Source organism: Aotus nancymaae, unplaced genomic scaffold (genome assembly GCF_030222135.1).
Source record: "Aotus nancymaae isolate 86718 unplaced genomic scaffold, 86718_ANA_hifiasm-v0.15.2.pri h1tg000036l, whole genome shotgun sequence".
Classification (NCBI taxonomy): domain Eukaryota; kingdom Metazoa; phylum Chordata; class Mammalia; order Primates; family Aotidae; genus Aotus; species Aotus nancymaae.
The window spans coordinates 18253373-18266398 of record NW_026988450.1 but is presented as its reverse complement, the minus strand read 5'-3'; the positions used below and the strand labels follow the sequence as shown (position 1 = coordinate 18266398).

The following is a 13026-nucleotide window of genomic DNA, read 5'->3' as shown; positions in this document are numbered from 1 at the left end:
GGATTCTCATGCTGAAGAAGGTAGTAGAAAAAGCAAGTTTGCACAAAAAAGTTAGGGGCCTCAAGTTGAGAAAGCAAACAAACAAAAGCCGAGAGGAGTCACCCAAAGGAAGCAGCACCCAGAGAACCCCTGCCGTGAGTCAGCACGGGGGAGGCCCAGCCCTTTCCAGGGGAGTCCGATTAAAGATCAGGCTCAGCTGCTGCCGCTGCTGCTGCTGCTTGTCCCAAGACCAAGTTGTAATAGCAACTTCCCTTCCTCAGCTGCTTGAACTTTTTTCCCCCTTGTAGCTGGAGAGAAGTATCACAGTTTGCTCACTCTCAACCCTCCTCACCCACCCCCTTCCCAGAGAACGTGTGCGGTGTGTAGGGGGTGCTGCGAGCCACCTCCAGCCTCGGGTGGCTGCTTAAGTAACTTTCAACTCCTCTCTTCTTAACACTATGAAGTGTCTCGGGAAGCGCAGGGGCCAGACAGCTGCTTTCCTGCCTCTTTGCTGGCTCTTTTTGAAGATTCTGCAACCGGGGCACAGCCACCTTTATAACAACCGCTATGCTGGGTAAGTGGAGCGACGTTCATGCCCTACACAGCTTTGATTTGGATCTGGGGCTGGTTTACTCTGGAGTGTGCCTCCCTTTTTCTGACTTGGGGTCTCTGAGTGAATCTGCACACTTTCTCGGTCCCCTATATAAAATGTACACACAGCTCTCTGCTCGTGGCTTTAGCTCACTGAGAGAATGTGGTGGGCTCCAGTCTGGCTTTTCATACTTTTTATCATGTGCCAACATCAGCTGTGAACCCAGGATTGAATGGGATTCTGTCTTTGGAGTAGCCGTGGCCAGTATTCGCAGTGTTTGCCTTGGTTGATGCTTGGTGATGCTGTTGTCCCACAGGAATTATGACCTGAAAACTAAGCCTTTCCTTTACAATTGTATGTAGGAGCAGTGGGTTGAAACTCACCAGTGGTTAAGTTTAAGAACTGTGATTTTTTTTTTTTTTTTTTTTTTTTTTAGTCTATGCTTGTTAGTCTGTAGAGTGGTTATTAGAAAGATTTTTAAATCTGAGCACTGCAAATGATTCAACTCAAAATAACCAGAGTAAAAGTAGTCAACTGCAAAATTATGGGTAGTTTTTCTGAAGGAAAAACATAGGAGTAAAACGATCAGTTTTTTTCACCCCTCTGTAGGTTAGCATGCTTTCTATATGCCGTTGGTCAGGAGGCAGAGGGCTGGAAGCCGTGTGTTACTATGCACATTTTTATTATCCTGAAGGCTTGCTGTGGTATAGACAGCATGTGATTTGCTCACATACACAGGGGGTCGTTCTTTGAATCTGGAAATTATGGTTTGCCTGCATTTTAGAGCTGGAAAAACCTTAAATAGTTCCCCTAGTTCAATTCCTTTTTACAGAGGAGTAAAAGTGTCTTAAATCTTTTTCAGTAGGCTACTATCATTCAATCATCACCACATAAAAAAAGTTTTCACATAGATCTGGATCATGACAAGGTAGTCTACAGTGTCTTAAAACCAAGTAGTTCTTTTTAGAAATAGTGTAAAGGAGAATTTATAAGTGTGACCCTGGAAATGAATTGCATTTCTCTTTCTCTCCCAAAGAATCTTGGCACTGCCTTTAGGGTTCCCCTGAATACAGTGCTTAGAGAGGAAATTTTCAAAACATGTCCTCAGTTTTAGGGGAGGCAGGATGGAATGGAGCTGCTGGCTGAGGCAGGGAAGGGCTATAGATGGTAATATGATCACAGATTTTTCCTCCCCAGTATTTCTGAGAGGAACAGAAAGGAGTCAACATCCCAGGGCTGCCTTTTGGCCTGGACATAAAAGATCCCAGCTTTACCTCCGATAATTTGTGACCCCTTTAGAGATCTGGAAAAAGAAGGCTGTGTTTAAAGATTGCTGGTGCAGGCTCGGGTTGTGGAGGAGTTAATTCTGACTCTCCTGGCTGATGGTGGGTCAGATGATAAACATATATCACAGATTTAGACACGCCTGTGTGACCTAGGACCTCACTCCTCCACTCAGCTGTGGCTACGTGCGTAATTATTTCAACGTGTGGCACTCTTCCGTGATAACTTACCAGGCCTGCTTCAGCTGAGCAGGTGTGCACCCTTCCCTAACCACCACTCTACAGAGGAAATGAGGCCAGTGGTAGCAACTCTTTTCATATAGAATTTGTAGCCACTGGAACCCTTCTGGAAACAGTTTCATTACCTTCTCTGTTTTCAGCAATGGATATAACCATTGCTATTTTCTCTTTAGTTGCTACATAAGTTAATCCCAAATGTATAAATTACCAGATGTCTAAAAGTAGGAGGGAAGAAAAAGATGAAAGAATGAAAAGAAGCAAGCCTCACTCATCCATTGCAATAGAAGCCTAGAACTCTTTAAAAGCAAAAACATTTCTGAGCATATTCACTGTCAAAACGGGGAATTTTAACCTACCTTCATTAGATACGTCATTCTCTCATCGCCAAAGACAGAAATGCTGCTCAGGTTTGAGAATGTTTTGCTTTGTTTGCTCCAAAACTACTTTCCGCAAGTTCAGCCTTCTGGTGAACAAGAATCTGATGGGAAGACGTGGTAGAAGAGTATTTAGCAGTATTTTTGGCTGGTTTCGCCCATCCAAAGTTATTCTGAGCCACCTCATTTTTATTCCATAATGATTTTTCTCTTTTGTTTTTCGTTACTAATGATGGGGCAGCCCTATTTCTTGCATTCATGTAAAAATATTTTTGTAGGTCTTTGTAGAATCTAATAATATGTGATTATCATTTGCAGGACCCTGTTCATGAATAAAAAATAGAACATGCAGGGCAGACCAGCGTGCCTCCTGAGAGCAGCTAATGAGCATAGTCCTCTTTAGACATAGACTACTGACAATTGGGTAGTGCCAGGTGTGTAATAGACGCTTAGTAAATGGCAAATTTAAGTGTCTCAGAAAAAAAATGGGTTGGGATGGGTAGTGGAGGATGGGGGCAAGATAGGGATAATCAATGGTCATTTAAAAATATTAGAAAGAGTAAGACCTACCATTTGGTTGCACAACAGGGTAACTATAGTCAATAATAATTGTACATTTAAAAATGACCAACAGTGTAACTAACACAGAGAATAAATGCTTGAGGGGATGGAGACCCCATTCTCTATGCTGTGCTTATTTCACATTGCATGCCTGTGTCAAAACATCTCATGTACCCCATAAATATATATATATATACTATGTACCCACAAAATTAAAAACTTAAAATGTGTAGAAAGACTACAAGAAAATCTGATGACAAAAGCTAGTGCTTTTTTGACAACTGTATTAAACATTTACAAGACAGATGTTTAAATGCATAGAAAAGGAATGAAGCAAAGTGGAAAATAGTGACTTCAATTATATTTATTGGTACTTTATCTCAAGGATGTCAGGGGTTACAAATGCCAAGTCAAATATTTCTGGGGTAAACAATTGTCCATCATTAAGTGAGACCCCTATGCAAGCAAACGTCATTCTGTGTTCTCTTTTTCTCCCTCATCTCCTTGTTTTCCCAAAAGCAGAGCTGGTTGTTTATTGTACTGTGATATTGAAACAAAAAAAAAAAAATACGAATCTTCCACATCACAGAAAATTAGGGTAGTGTTTTTTTTTGATAATGGTAAAAGAGAGATCTTAGGCAGTAACAATAAATTCTGGCAAAATTGTAGAACTAACATGGCTATGATTTTTGAAAACTACTTATTGAGTGCCTTCTTCATGCATCAACATAGTATAAGTCTGAAATTTAACTGCCTCGATGTCAATTTTTGCTTTTCCACATTTAGTAGCTCCTAAGATAATAATTTATCTTAGGCAAGTTACTAAGCTTCTTCAAACCTCAGTCTCCTTATCTAGAACAATGGAGGCAATATTAGACCTTCCTCACCGAGTTGCTGGAGGATTCAAGAATAGCATGGATATTGCATGGTTCTTGGTACTTAGTAAGAACTTAACAGGGTGGTAAAATGCTTACCAAGACTTCATATAAGCACTTACAAAAATAGTAATAATTCAAACAACAACCTTATGCATTTATTATCCTCACTTTACAAATAGGCTAAATGAAGTAAAGTCCAGTTAGCCCAAGTTCAGGGCTAACTCAAGGACACACTTGAGATTCTCACCCAGCTCTGCCTGACTCCACCACTGTACTTCTCACTCTGCCACTTATTCAGGCATAGAGAAGAATTGCCTTTAAGAAAAACTGTAAGATTTCATCTTGTTTGGGGAACTGATAGTTTCAGAACAATAAAGGAAAAGAGATTATATAGGTAAAATTGGAAGCTTAATCTTGGTCATCTTCTCTAGGGTGATGATGAGTCATTGATAGTGAATCATTATTAGAAAAGCATGCAGGGTCCATAAGGGATAGAAAACAACAGAAGAGGAAAGAACTTTCTGTTGTCTCACACACACACACACACACACACACACTCACACACACACACAGAACAAAAGTAGCATAGAAAGTAGCTGTGATTGTGTGCCTTTGTTCATGTAAGTATTGTTTGGATGCCTATTGTGTGCTGAGAACTTGACCAACAGAGTGAATGCCTTCTGATAGCTTGCTGTTTAGTAGAGAATATTGTTCACACATCAAATTACTATACAATGTGTAAGTGCTGTATGGTAGCAGTTCCCAGCGTTTTTGGCACCAGGGATTGGTTTTGCGGAAGAGAGTTTTTCCACAGACAGTGGCAGGAGATGGTTTTAGAATGATTCGAGGGCATTACATTTATTGTGCACTTAATTTCTATTGTTATTACAGTGTAATATATAATGAAATAATTATAGGACTCACCATAACAATCAGTGGGAGCTCTGAGCTTTTTTCCTGAAACCATGTGGTCCCATCTGGGGATGATGGGAGATAGTGACAGATCATCAGGCATTAGATTTTTATAAGGAGCATGCAACCTAGATCCCTTGCATGTGCAGTTCACAATAGGGTTCTTGCTCCTGTGAGAATCTAATGCTACTGATGATCTGACAGGAGTCAGAGCTCAGGCAGAAATGTGAGTGATGGGGAGCAACTGCAAATACAGATGAAGCTTTGCTCGCTAGCCCGCCATTCACCTCCTGCTGTGCAACCCAGTTCCTAATAGGCTACCAACTGGAACCAGTCTGTGGCCAGGGGTTTGGGGACACTGGCTGTATGAGATGAACAGATTCCTGAGGGCTGATAGAAGAGCTCAATGATCAAAAAGGAGAGGTGAACATCCTTGTTATGGCCTTGCCAATCCTGATCATCCAGCCCTGCTGTATGTAGGCTGAGGGTGCAGAGAACTGGCTTTCTGTCATCATGGTTGCTTCTTGGGACTGGAATCAAGTAATGTGCTTATATTAATCTGCTTATACTGGATCTGCTTGCAAAGTTCCATGGACTCCTTTTTTCTCATGACAGCCCTGCACTTATTGAAGATGCCTCTCATGTCTTGGGAGTTTCTTTCCCCTTCTTCTTCATGTCTCAAGGAAGCCACTTTGATGAATGGCGTACCCTTTTTTCCCATGACCATATGTATGAGCAGGGCTGAGTACCACTCACTAGGCAGCTGGTATGTGCTGGTTAGCCACACCCATGCTGTGCTTATGGCCCCACTTATGGTTACTTGTCCACAAGTCAGTAGTCATCCTTGGAAACAGGATATGACAATTTGCAGAGGTAGACTTGAAAAAAGTAAGATTTTTTTTTTTAAAGTAGTTTGGAGCCAGGCACAGTAGCTCACACCTGTAATCCCAGCAGTTTGGGAGGCCAAGGCGAGTGGATCACCTGAGGTCAGGAGTTCGAGACCAGCCTGGCCAAAATGGTGAAACCCCATCTCTACTAAAAATACGAAAATTAGCCGGGCATGGTAACATGCACCTGTAGTCCCAGCTACTCAGTAGGCTAAGGCAGGAGAATCGCTTGAACCTGGGAGGCAGCAGTTGCAGTGAGCCAAGATGGCACTCCAGGCTAAGTGACAGAGCAAGACTCCGTCTCAAGAGAAAAAAAAAAAAGTAGTTTGGTCCTTGAAATCCTATAAGCAAGGAGACTGCACATTGGTGTGGCATACTGAAGATAAAAAAATCGTGAGAAATACAGTGACTCAGTAGAGCAGTTTCAACCCCAGGGACATATTTGTTTTCGACCTTACCTCTTTGGCTATTCCCCTACCTCTCTGTTAAGCAGTTTCTTGTTCTTTTATGTCCTAATGGTGGCTTCCTTTGACTGCTCTGAGCTTTTAGAAACCTAGGTCTAGAGCACAAGAAATCAGAGCTGGTCATGTGAATCTGAGTTACCATCTACCTTGGTAGTTAAGGCTCTTTTCAGATATGATGGACATATAAGTCCCCCTTTTCCCAGGACTGGCCTGGGGTCGTTTGCACCTGCTGTTCTGGTGTAGTCATCGGCAGTGCCTCCTTCTCAACTGAGAAGGGTCCTGATTTGATGGTAAATTGTTGGTTTGACCTTTTTTATTCTTCACTGTTTGCATCCTTAATGAGTTTTATTCCATGTCTTCAAATATTCTCGTTATTTCACTCCTAAAAAAGAAATGCATTTCTGGTTCCTTCTGTTCCTGTGAAAAGTAGCCCATTTGTGCTATCCTCTCCCTTGTAATGACCACCAGCCACATCTATGCTTTTTGTTTTCGTCTCAGCCTGGGTTAAGGTAGTTTTCTCCTAACTGATCTTCCTATCTCTAGTCCTTTCTCATACTGATGAGCTTACTAAAATAAGGCTTTTTATCACATCACTCTCTTGCTCAAAGACCTACTTTGGCTCCCTATTGTCAACTACATCAAAGGCAGAATACTCTGCTTGGCTTTCAAGGCCTCTATCATCAAACTCTGGTTTTCCTGCCTCTCTTTCACTTATCCTCAGCCCTGAAACCCAATCTAGTCAGGTGAGAGAGCTAGAGAGCTTCATTCAGCATTGCACACCTTGAATAAACAAAGCAAGCAGGCCCCATTCATAGTAAGGGCCTAAAGCAGGAAAAGGCCATCTCAGTTCATGAATGATAGGTTGAAATATGTGCTCTACATTTGGGGGCATTAGGAACTATAAGGACATGTCCTGGGTTCTAAGGTTGGTTATGAACGTTTCCCACACGTTAGAGTGTAGTTAATAGAATAGTTCTTCAGTGCCTTCTGGAACTTCCTTCTAGCTCTTGTCCCTTGTTAATAGTAGAATATTTTTAGTTTTCCTTATGCATTAGCTCAACGTACAGCCCCTAAGTGCTGATTGCTTATCAGCTCATTATACCCAAAGCTTTCTTACCTGCGGTATGTTCTGTGTTTTGGGGCCTCCTGCTTTGCTTGTTAAAGACATGCAGTGCTGTAGCTCTCTACTCCTCTACCCAAACTCACAGGCAGACAGTACTCCATGGGGGTCAGCACTTCCCAAGCTAGTAGAAAGAGAAGTGTTTCAAATGCTTCTGGGCTCCACTGTCCTTGAAGCCCAATCTGATAATGGACCCTTTATTTTATGGCACCAAGGTACTTTCTGGGTAATACCATTAAGCATAATCACTTCCAACCCCAGAAAGCAGCAAAGGATGTCAGTGCTTCATAACTTCCCAGCTTATATTGTGTGAGCTACAAAAGCATTATTTTTTTCTGTCTTTGTAAATGGAATGACTGAACAAAAAATAAAAACGCTTTTGGTGACTTGTTTTAGAGTTTTCATTATGATCAGTCAATAAATAACTTGTTTATTGGATTATAATTTGCTTTGCTAAATAAATGGCTTCTCAATCCGCCTCTAGGCATTAGCTTCTTTATGATATGGTAGAATGCAGAATCTGAAGCTTTGGGATCTTGTTCTGGGTAATGCTGTAAATTTCCTAAAAGATTATTTTAAGAAAGGTTGAAGCAAACTTCTAAGTGTTTCTCTTCAACATAATTATAGCTTTGCTCTTTTTTTTTTCCAGTGTACTTTGAAAGTAGTAAAACATTTTAGTTTCAATTTTAGTAAGGATATTATTGGGTTGTTTTGTTTTGTTTTGTTTCTGTATTTTTATTTGTTTGTTTCTTGGTTTTGTTATGACAAAGAAATCCTAAACCTCCATGCCTTAAACAAGGAATCTATTTCTCTCTCATGTAAAACTCCAGAACAGCTATAGCTGGTTGGTGGTGCTGGAGAACCAGCCTGCTTCTGTCTTGTAGCTCTGCCATGCTCGACATTCAACTTCCAAAGGAGAAGTCTTCCATTTTTTATAGTCCAACCAGCAGGAAAGTGGAAAGAAAAGTCACTCTCCTGTAATGCCATAGACCAGAAGTTCCAACATCACTTTCTGCAGGCCAGAATCAGCTAGATGGCCCTAGCTGCAAGGTAGACTATGAAATATAGTCTTTAGCCAGGGGGGCCAGATCTGGGAGAACATATTAGAGATGACTACATTTGTCTCTTTCTGAGTGGTTACACTGATATCCAGTGACTACCAACCCAGTCTCCCTTCCACTTGTTTTTTGTTTGTTTGTTTGTTTGTTTTAATAATAATCTTTCCAAATGGATGTTTAGAATTTTGGAATTGCAGCTAATTAAAAGTGTGCATTTTTTCTTCTACAAATTGTGTTTTTTTAAATCATAAAATGTCAAGACTGGAAGGAACAAAAAATATATCTAGCCCAATCCCTTTTTATAATATATGAGGAAGCAGAACTCCATAAAGGTAAAAGGATTGGCATAGCTAGCAGTAGAGTTAAGACTAAAACCCAGGCCACTTGAGTTCACAGCATTCCTTACAGTCAACAACACCATCTTTGGTGACTCCAGAAATATTCTTATCCTTTCCTATTCTCTAGAGTCATTGGGGATGAAGTAAAGTGATTTGGAAAGGCTGAGAAGTGTTTAACAAGGGAGGATTTCATTTCATATCTATAAATATTTGCAGGGTGTCTGGCTCGCTGCTAGTCTAGGACTACAGAGATGAAAGAGAAGCCCACGTGCACAGTATAATGAGTAACTCAAGCAGGTAAAAAAACAGTTCCAACCCTGGGGTCCTTGTGCCTCCACAGAAAACTCTTGCTATCAGATATCAAGTGAGTGCAGGAGAGGGTACCCTAACCCAGACTGAAGAATGGACAGAAAGCCAGAGCAGTCATCTGAGATGTGACGATTGTAAAGGAAAAAAAGAAGCATTTGAGTTTTATTAAATATGCAAGTTTTTTTTTTAAATGTCTGGTACTGAAAGGATGTGGCCTTGATCTCAGTCATGAAGAACAACTAGAAATTCGGTTAAGGCTTTCCAAACACAGGGAATATATTGGTGTAAAGAACTACAGGTGAGAGAGCTTGGTCAAGTCTAGAAAACCAGAGCAGTTGAATATGGCTGCAATAGAAGGCATCTTTCTCCCAGGGAGTCAGGAGAGGGGAGGGAAGGCAGCAGAGGTAGGTGAGGTCCCATAATACGCACTTCCAGTTTCTCCCAAAGGTGACAGCATGCTCATGAACAACGTTAAGCAGAGAATTTAGTTGATTCTATTTTTAAGAGAAAATTCCCTCTACCATCATTGAGAAGGGAGGAGCAATTTCTGGAGCTCTAAAAGGAAAGAGGGCAGAAATGTAATAGCAATGGAAGAAAGAAAAGAAAAAGGCTGCCACTAACTTGTATTTCTCTAACATTTAATAAGATGATACAGTACTTTGTAAATCAGAATATAATGCGAGGTGTTATATTAGGTAAGTTATGCTATTCATGGGAAAGTCTCTCGTGTAGACACATACTGTCACAAAATTGACAATTTTTTCATTACCTCCTATCTTCCTAAGGAATTAAGTAACAGACTGAAAATGTCTTAGTTTCTTCTTAGCCAAATGAATGGGTCTATTCTCATTCAAGTATCAGAAAACTGGAGGTGCCATCTCCTCATCCATCTTCCTACTTCTCTCATTCTGCCTCACTCCACAAACACTTACTGACCCAACACCAGGAGAGTAGCAATTATCACACCCTGACAGTCATTTCTTGTCCCCAAGGATGGTTAGCAATCTTCAAAGTAGCTGTGCCAGGCAGTGTCTTGCAGAGGAAACGACAGTCTGTGTCTCCTGAGGGTTTTTGTTTTAATCCACAATCTAAACTGAAAAAGGGAGAGATTAAAAAAAAATGAACAAGTATTTAAAACAAATGAAAATGCAAGTATATTAGATCAACACACTCTCTCTTCCTGATTTTTTTTACCTTTGTTTTCTTAACACACATTTTGTGTATTTTTTAAATATATTTTATTGTGTTTTAGGTTTTGAGGTACATGTGAAGAATTGCAGGATTGCTGCATAGGTGCACACATGGCAATGTGGTTTGCTGCCTTCCTCCCCATCACCTATATCTGGCATTTCTCCCCATGTTCTGTATTTTTATAGCATTTCAGTCTTAGCAACTAATAAAAGACGAAAGTTCTAAGATACTCTTTATCACTAGATGAGAACCCTGGTCTATGTTTGCACTTACAGAAGCCGAAATCATTTGCACTTGTGACCTCTTGGTCCTGTTTTCATTTCCCCTATCTCTCTTTCAGAATGTCTTTATCTTATCAGACTAATTCATGAATCACCAACATGTCAACTAGGTTCCTTTTTCTGATTTTGTGACTGTAATGAGAACACAAGATTTGTAATGAGATGATTGGGGTCTTATTATATCCTCTCCATCATGTTTGCATGGGAAGTCTGATGATGTGATAGCAATATATTTGGCATAAAAACTGCTAAACATATTGAAAGTTGGAGGCATTTGGGATGAGCCTGTATAGCAAAGTATTTGGAGTAGTTAGAAATTTGCTACAGAAAAAATATCCTAAGCCCTGGGAGTCCAGTTCTCCCGAAGTTTTCAGACCTCTTTGTGGAAGCAAAGGAAAATGTCTGTAAGTGATGAGTAGAAAATCATCTTAATGTAATATCTGATAGAAAAATCACTTCAATATTTTGGAGAGAAATATAGTCTGCTTTGTTTTTCTCTGCCTAAAATAAGGGTTTTCTTTTTCCATAGGGCCCTAGTTTCCTGAGGTCATGCACCCTCCACACTACTATTCTAAAAACTCTCCAATTACTTCAAGCACCCACACACACACCTGCGCCCTCCCTCCCGCCATGCCTGACACCAAACCTTTATGACAAGAGTAAATAAATGTATCTTTCTTGATAAGAGGGAGGCTGGTGGCTCACACTTGTAATACCAGCACTTTGAGAGGCCAAGATGGGAGGATCACTTGAGCCCAGGGGTTTGAGACCCAGCCCGTCCAACATGGGAAAACCTTGAATTTACAAAAAAAAAAAAAAAAAAAAAAAAAAAAATTAAGTTTGCCAGGTGTGGTGCCACATACCTGTAGTTCCACTACTAGGGATGCCTAGGCAGGAGGATTACTTAAGCCCAGGAGTATGAGGCTGCAGTGAGCCATGATTGCACCACTGCACTCCAGCCTGTGCAACAGCCTGTCTCAAAAAAAAAAAAAAAAAAAAAAGAGGGAGATGATGTAGCATTTGACATCAGTTATCTCAGCTTCCATCCTTCCTACCAGACTATACAGGTTCCTGATCCCCCGCCTCCTTTCCAAGGCAATACCTTGTGCTTTCAGTCAGCACTATTCATTGAGTGCCTACCATGTGCCCATTTTAAGGCCCAGGGATCTAGCACTGTAGGTTCTAGGAATATAGCACTTCTTTTAAGTCCCAGTGAATGAAGCAAAGTCTCTTGTAAGATTTACATTTAATGGAGTGACAGAAACTTAATATGTCATAGTTCTGAGCTCTTATAAGGACAATGAAGGGAGATAAAATGTAGAAAGGTGATAAAGAGTGTCAAGAGAGGAGATGAGAAGAATAAAATGAGATTCCTGATTATGTGAAGGTCTGAGGGTAGAAACTTCCATGCATGGGAAACAGCAGGTGAAGTGGAAGCCCGTGTGGCATGTCCCTGGGCAGCAGGTCTCAGACTAGCAACATCAGCACCGCCTGGGAACTGGCAAGAAACTCAAAATTCTCAGGCCACCTCCCCCGCCCAAATCAGGAGCTCTGGGGATGGGGCCCAGCAGTTGGGTTTAACAAGCCCTCAAGGTGATGGAAGCTAAAATTTGAGAGCCACTGTTGAGGACAAGCAGCAGGGTGACATGGCTGGAGCCTGTGGGTCAGTGGAACAGTCACTCGCTTTGTTCCTGCTGCTCCAGTCCAGACAGTGTTCAATTTCCTTTTGTTTATCACCGTGAACCCTCTCAAAATCACCTACAGCTCTCTTCCTCTGTCCTTTGTCTATTCTGTGCATGTTTCTGGGGAAGCCCTCCCTCCTCCACACCTGCTCACCTTTCTCAAATCAGTTCAAACTCTTACCTCCTCCATTGCGAGTTCCCAGATGCCACCAATCGGCTGTGACCACGCCCTCCTCTGAGAGCCCAGGCCACTCTGTCCTTTATAACACTAACCGCGCAATAACACTAACCGCGCAGGGCTCAGTATTACAGTTGTAAGTGGATGTCCTATCTTTCCTTTCAGGAAATAAGTTGAGAGTAAGAGGCTGTATCTTCTTATCTGTATTCTTACCGTCCCCAAATAGTGTTTGGCATAGTCAGTAAAGATATGAATGGATGAAAAAGAAAAAGGAGAGAGGAAGAGGAGGAAGGGATGAGAGAGAGACAGGGGAAAGAATGGGAGGGGGCAGGAAACTAACAAAGAATTGAATTGCTGACAGCTGCGGGCAGTTTTACCACTCTAGATTTCATCAGTGACAAGTAGTGAGAAACAGGAACCATTTGCCCTTACAGCTTTCGGAGGAATGTGGGGACCACAGCTGCCACCTGTATGTGCTTGCAGGTGATATTCCCACCCTCCTGTTGATTTCTCCCTGTTCAATGTGTTTCGGGTATCACTTGCACTATTACCCAAATTTGGTCTCAGATATTTTATTTACACAGGCTCCTAAAAGTGATTGGACCAGCGTTCTGCTTGGGGGAGGAGATCTCTTAGGCAAAACTGCTGTTTCCTGGCTAGGTAGAATGCGCACCAGCTGGTCAACACATTTATTAGCCA

At 41.4% G+C, this 13026-nt stretch overlaps 1 protein-coding gene across 1 annotated transcript in view; it reads left to right on the top strand.

The window, feature by feature from the left end:
• The first annotated feature begins 200 nt into the window (after nucleotides 1-200).
• CPA6 (carboxypeptidase A6) overlaps nucleotides 201-13026 on the top strand; it is a 315399-nt gene continuing 302573 nt past the window's right edge. Inside the window, exon 1 of the mRNA XM_012463663.2 lies at nucleotides 201-553. Within this exon, the coding sequence (XP_012319086.2) occupies nucleotides 438-553 (116 nt within the window). The 5' untranslated portion in view covers nucleotides 201-437. The remainder of the gene's footprint in view (nucleotides 554-13026) is intronic.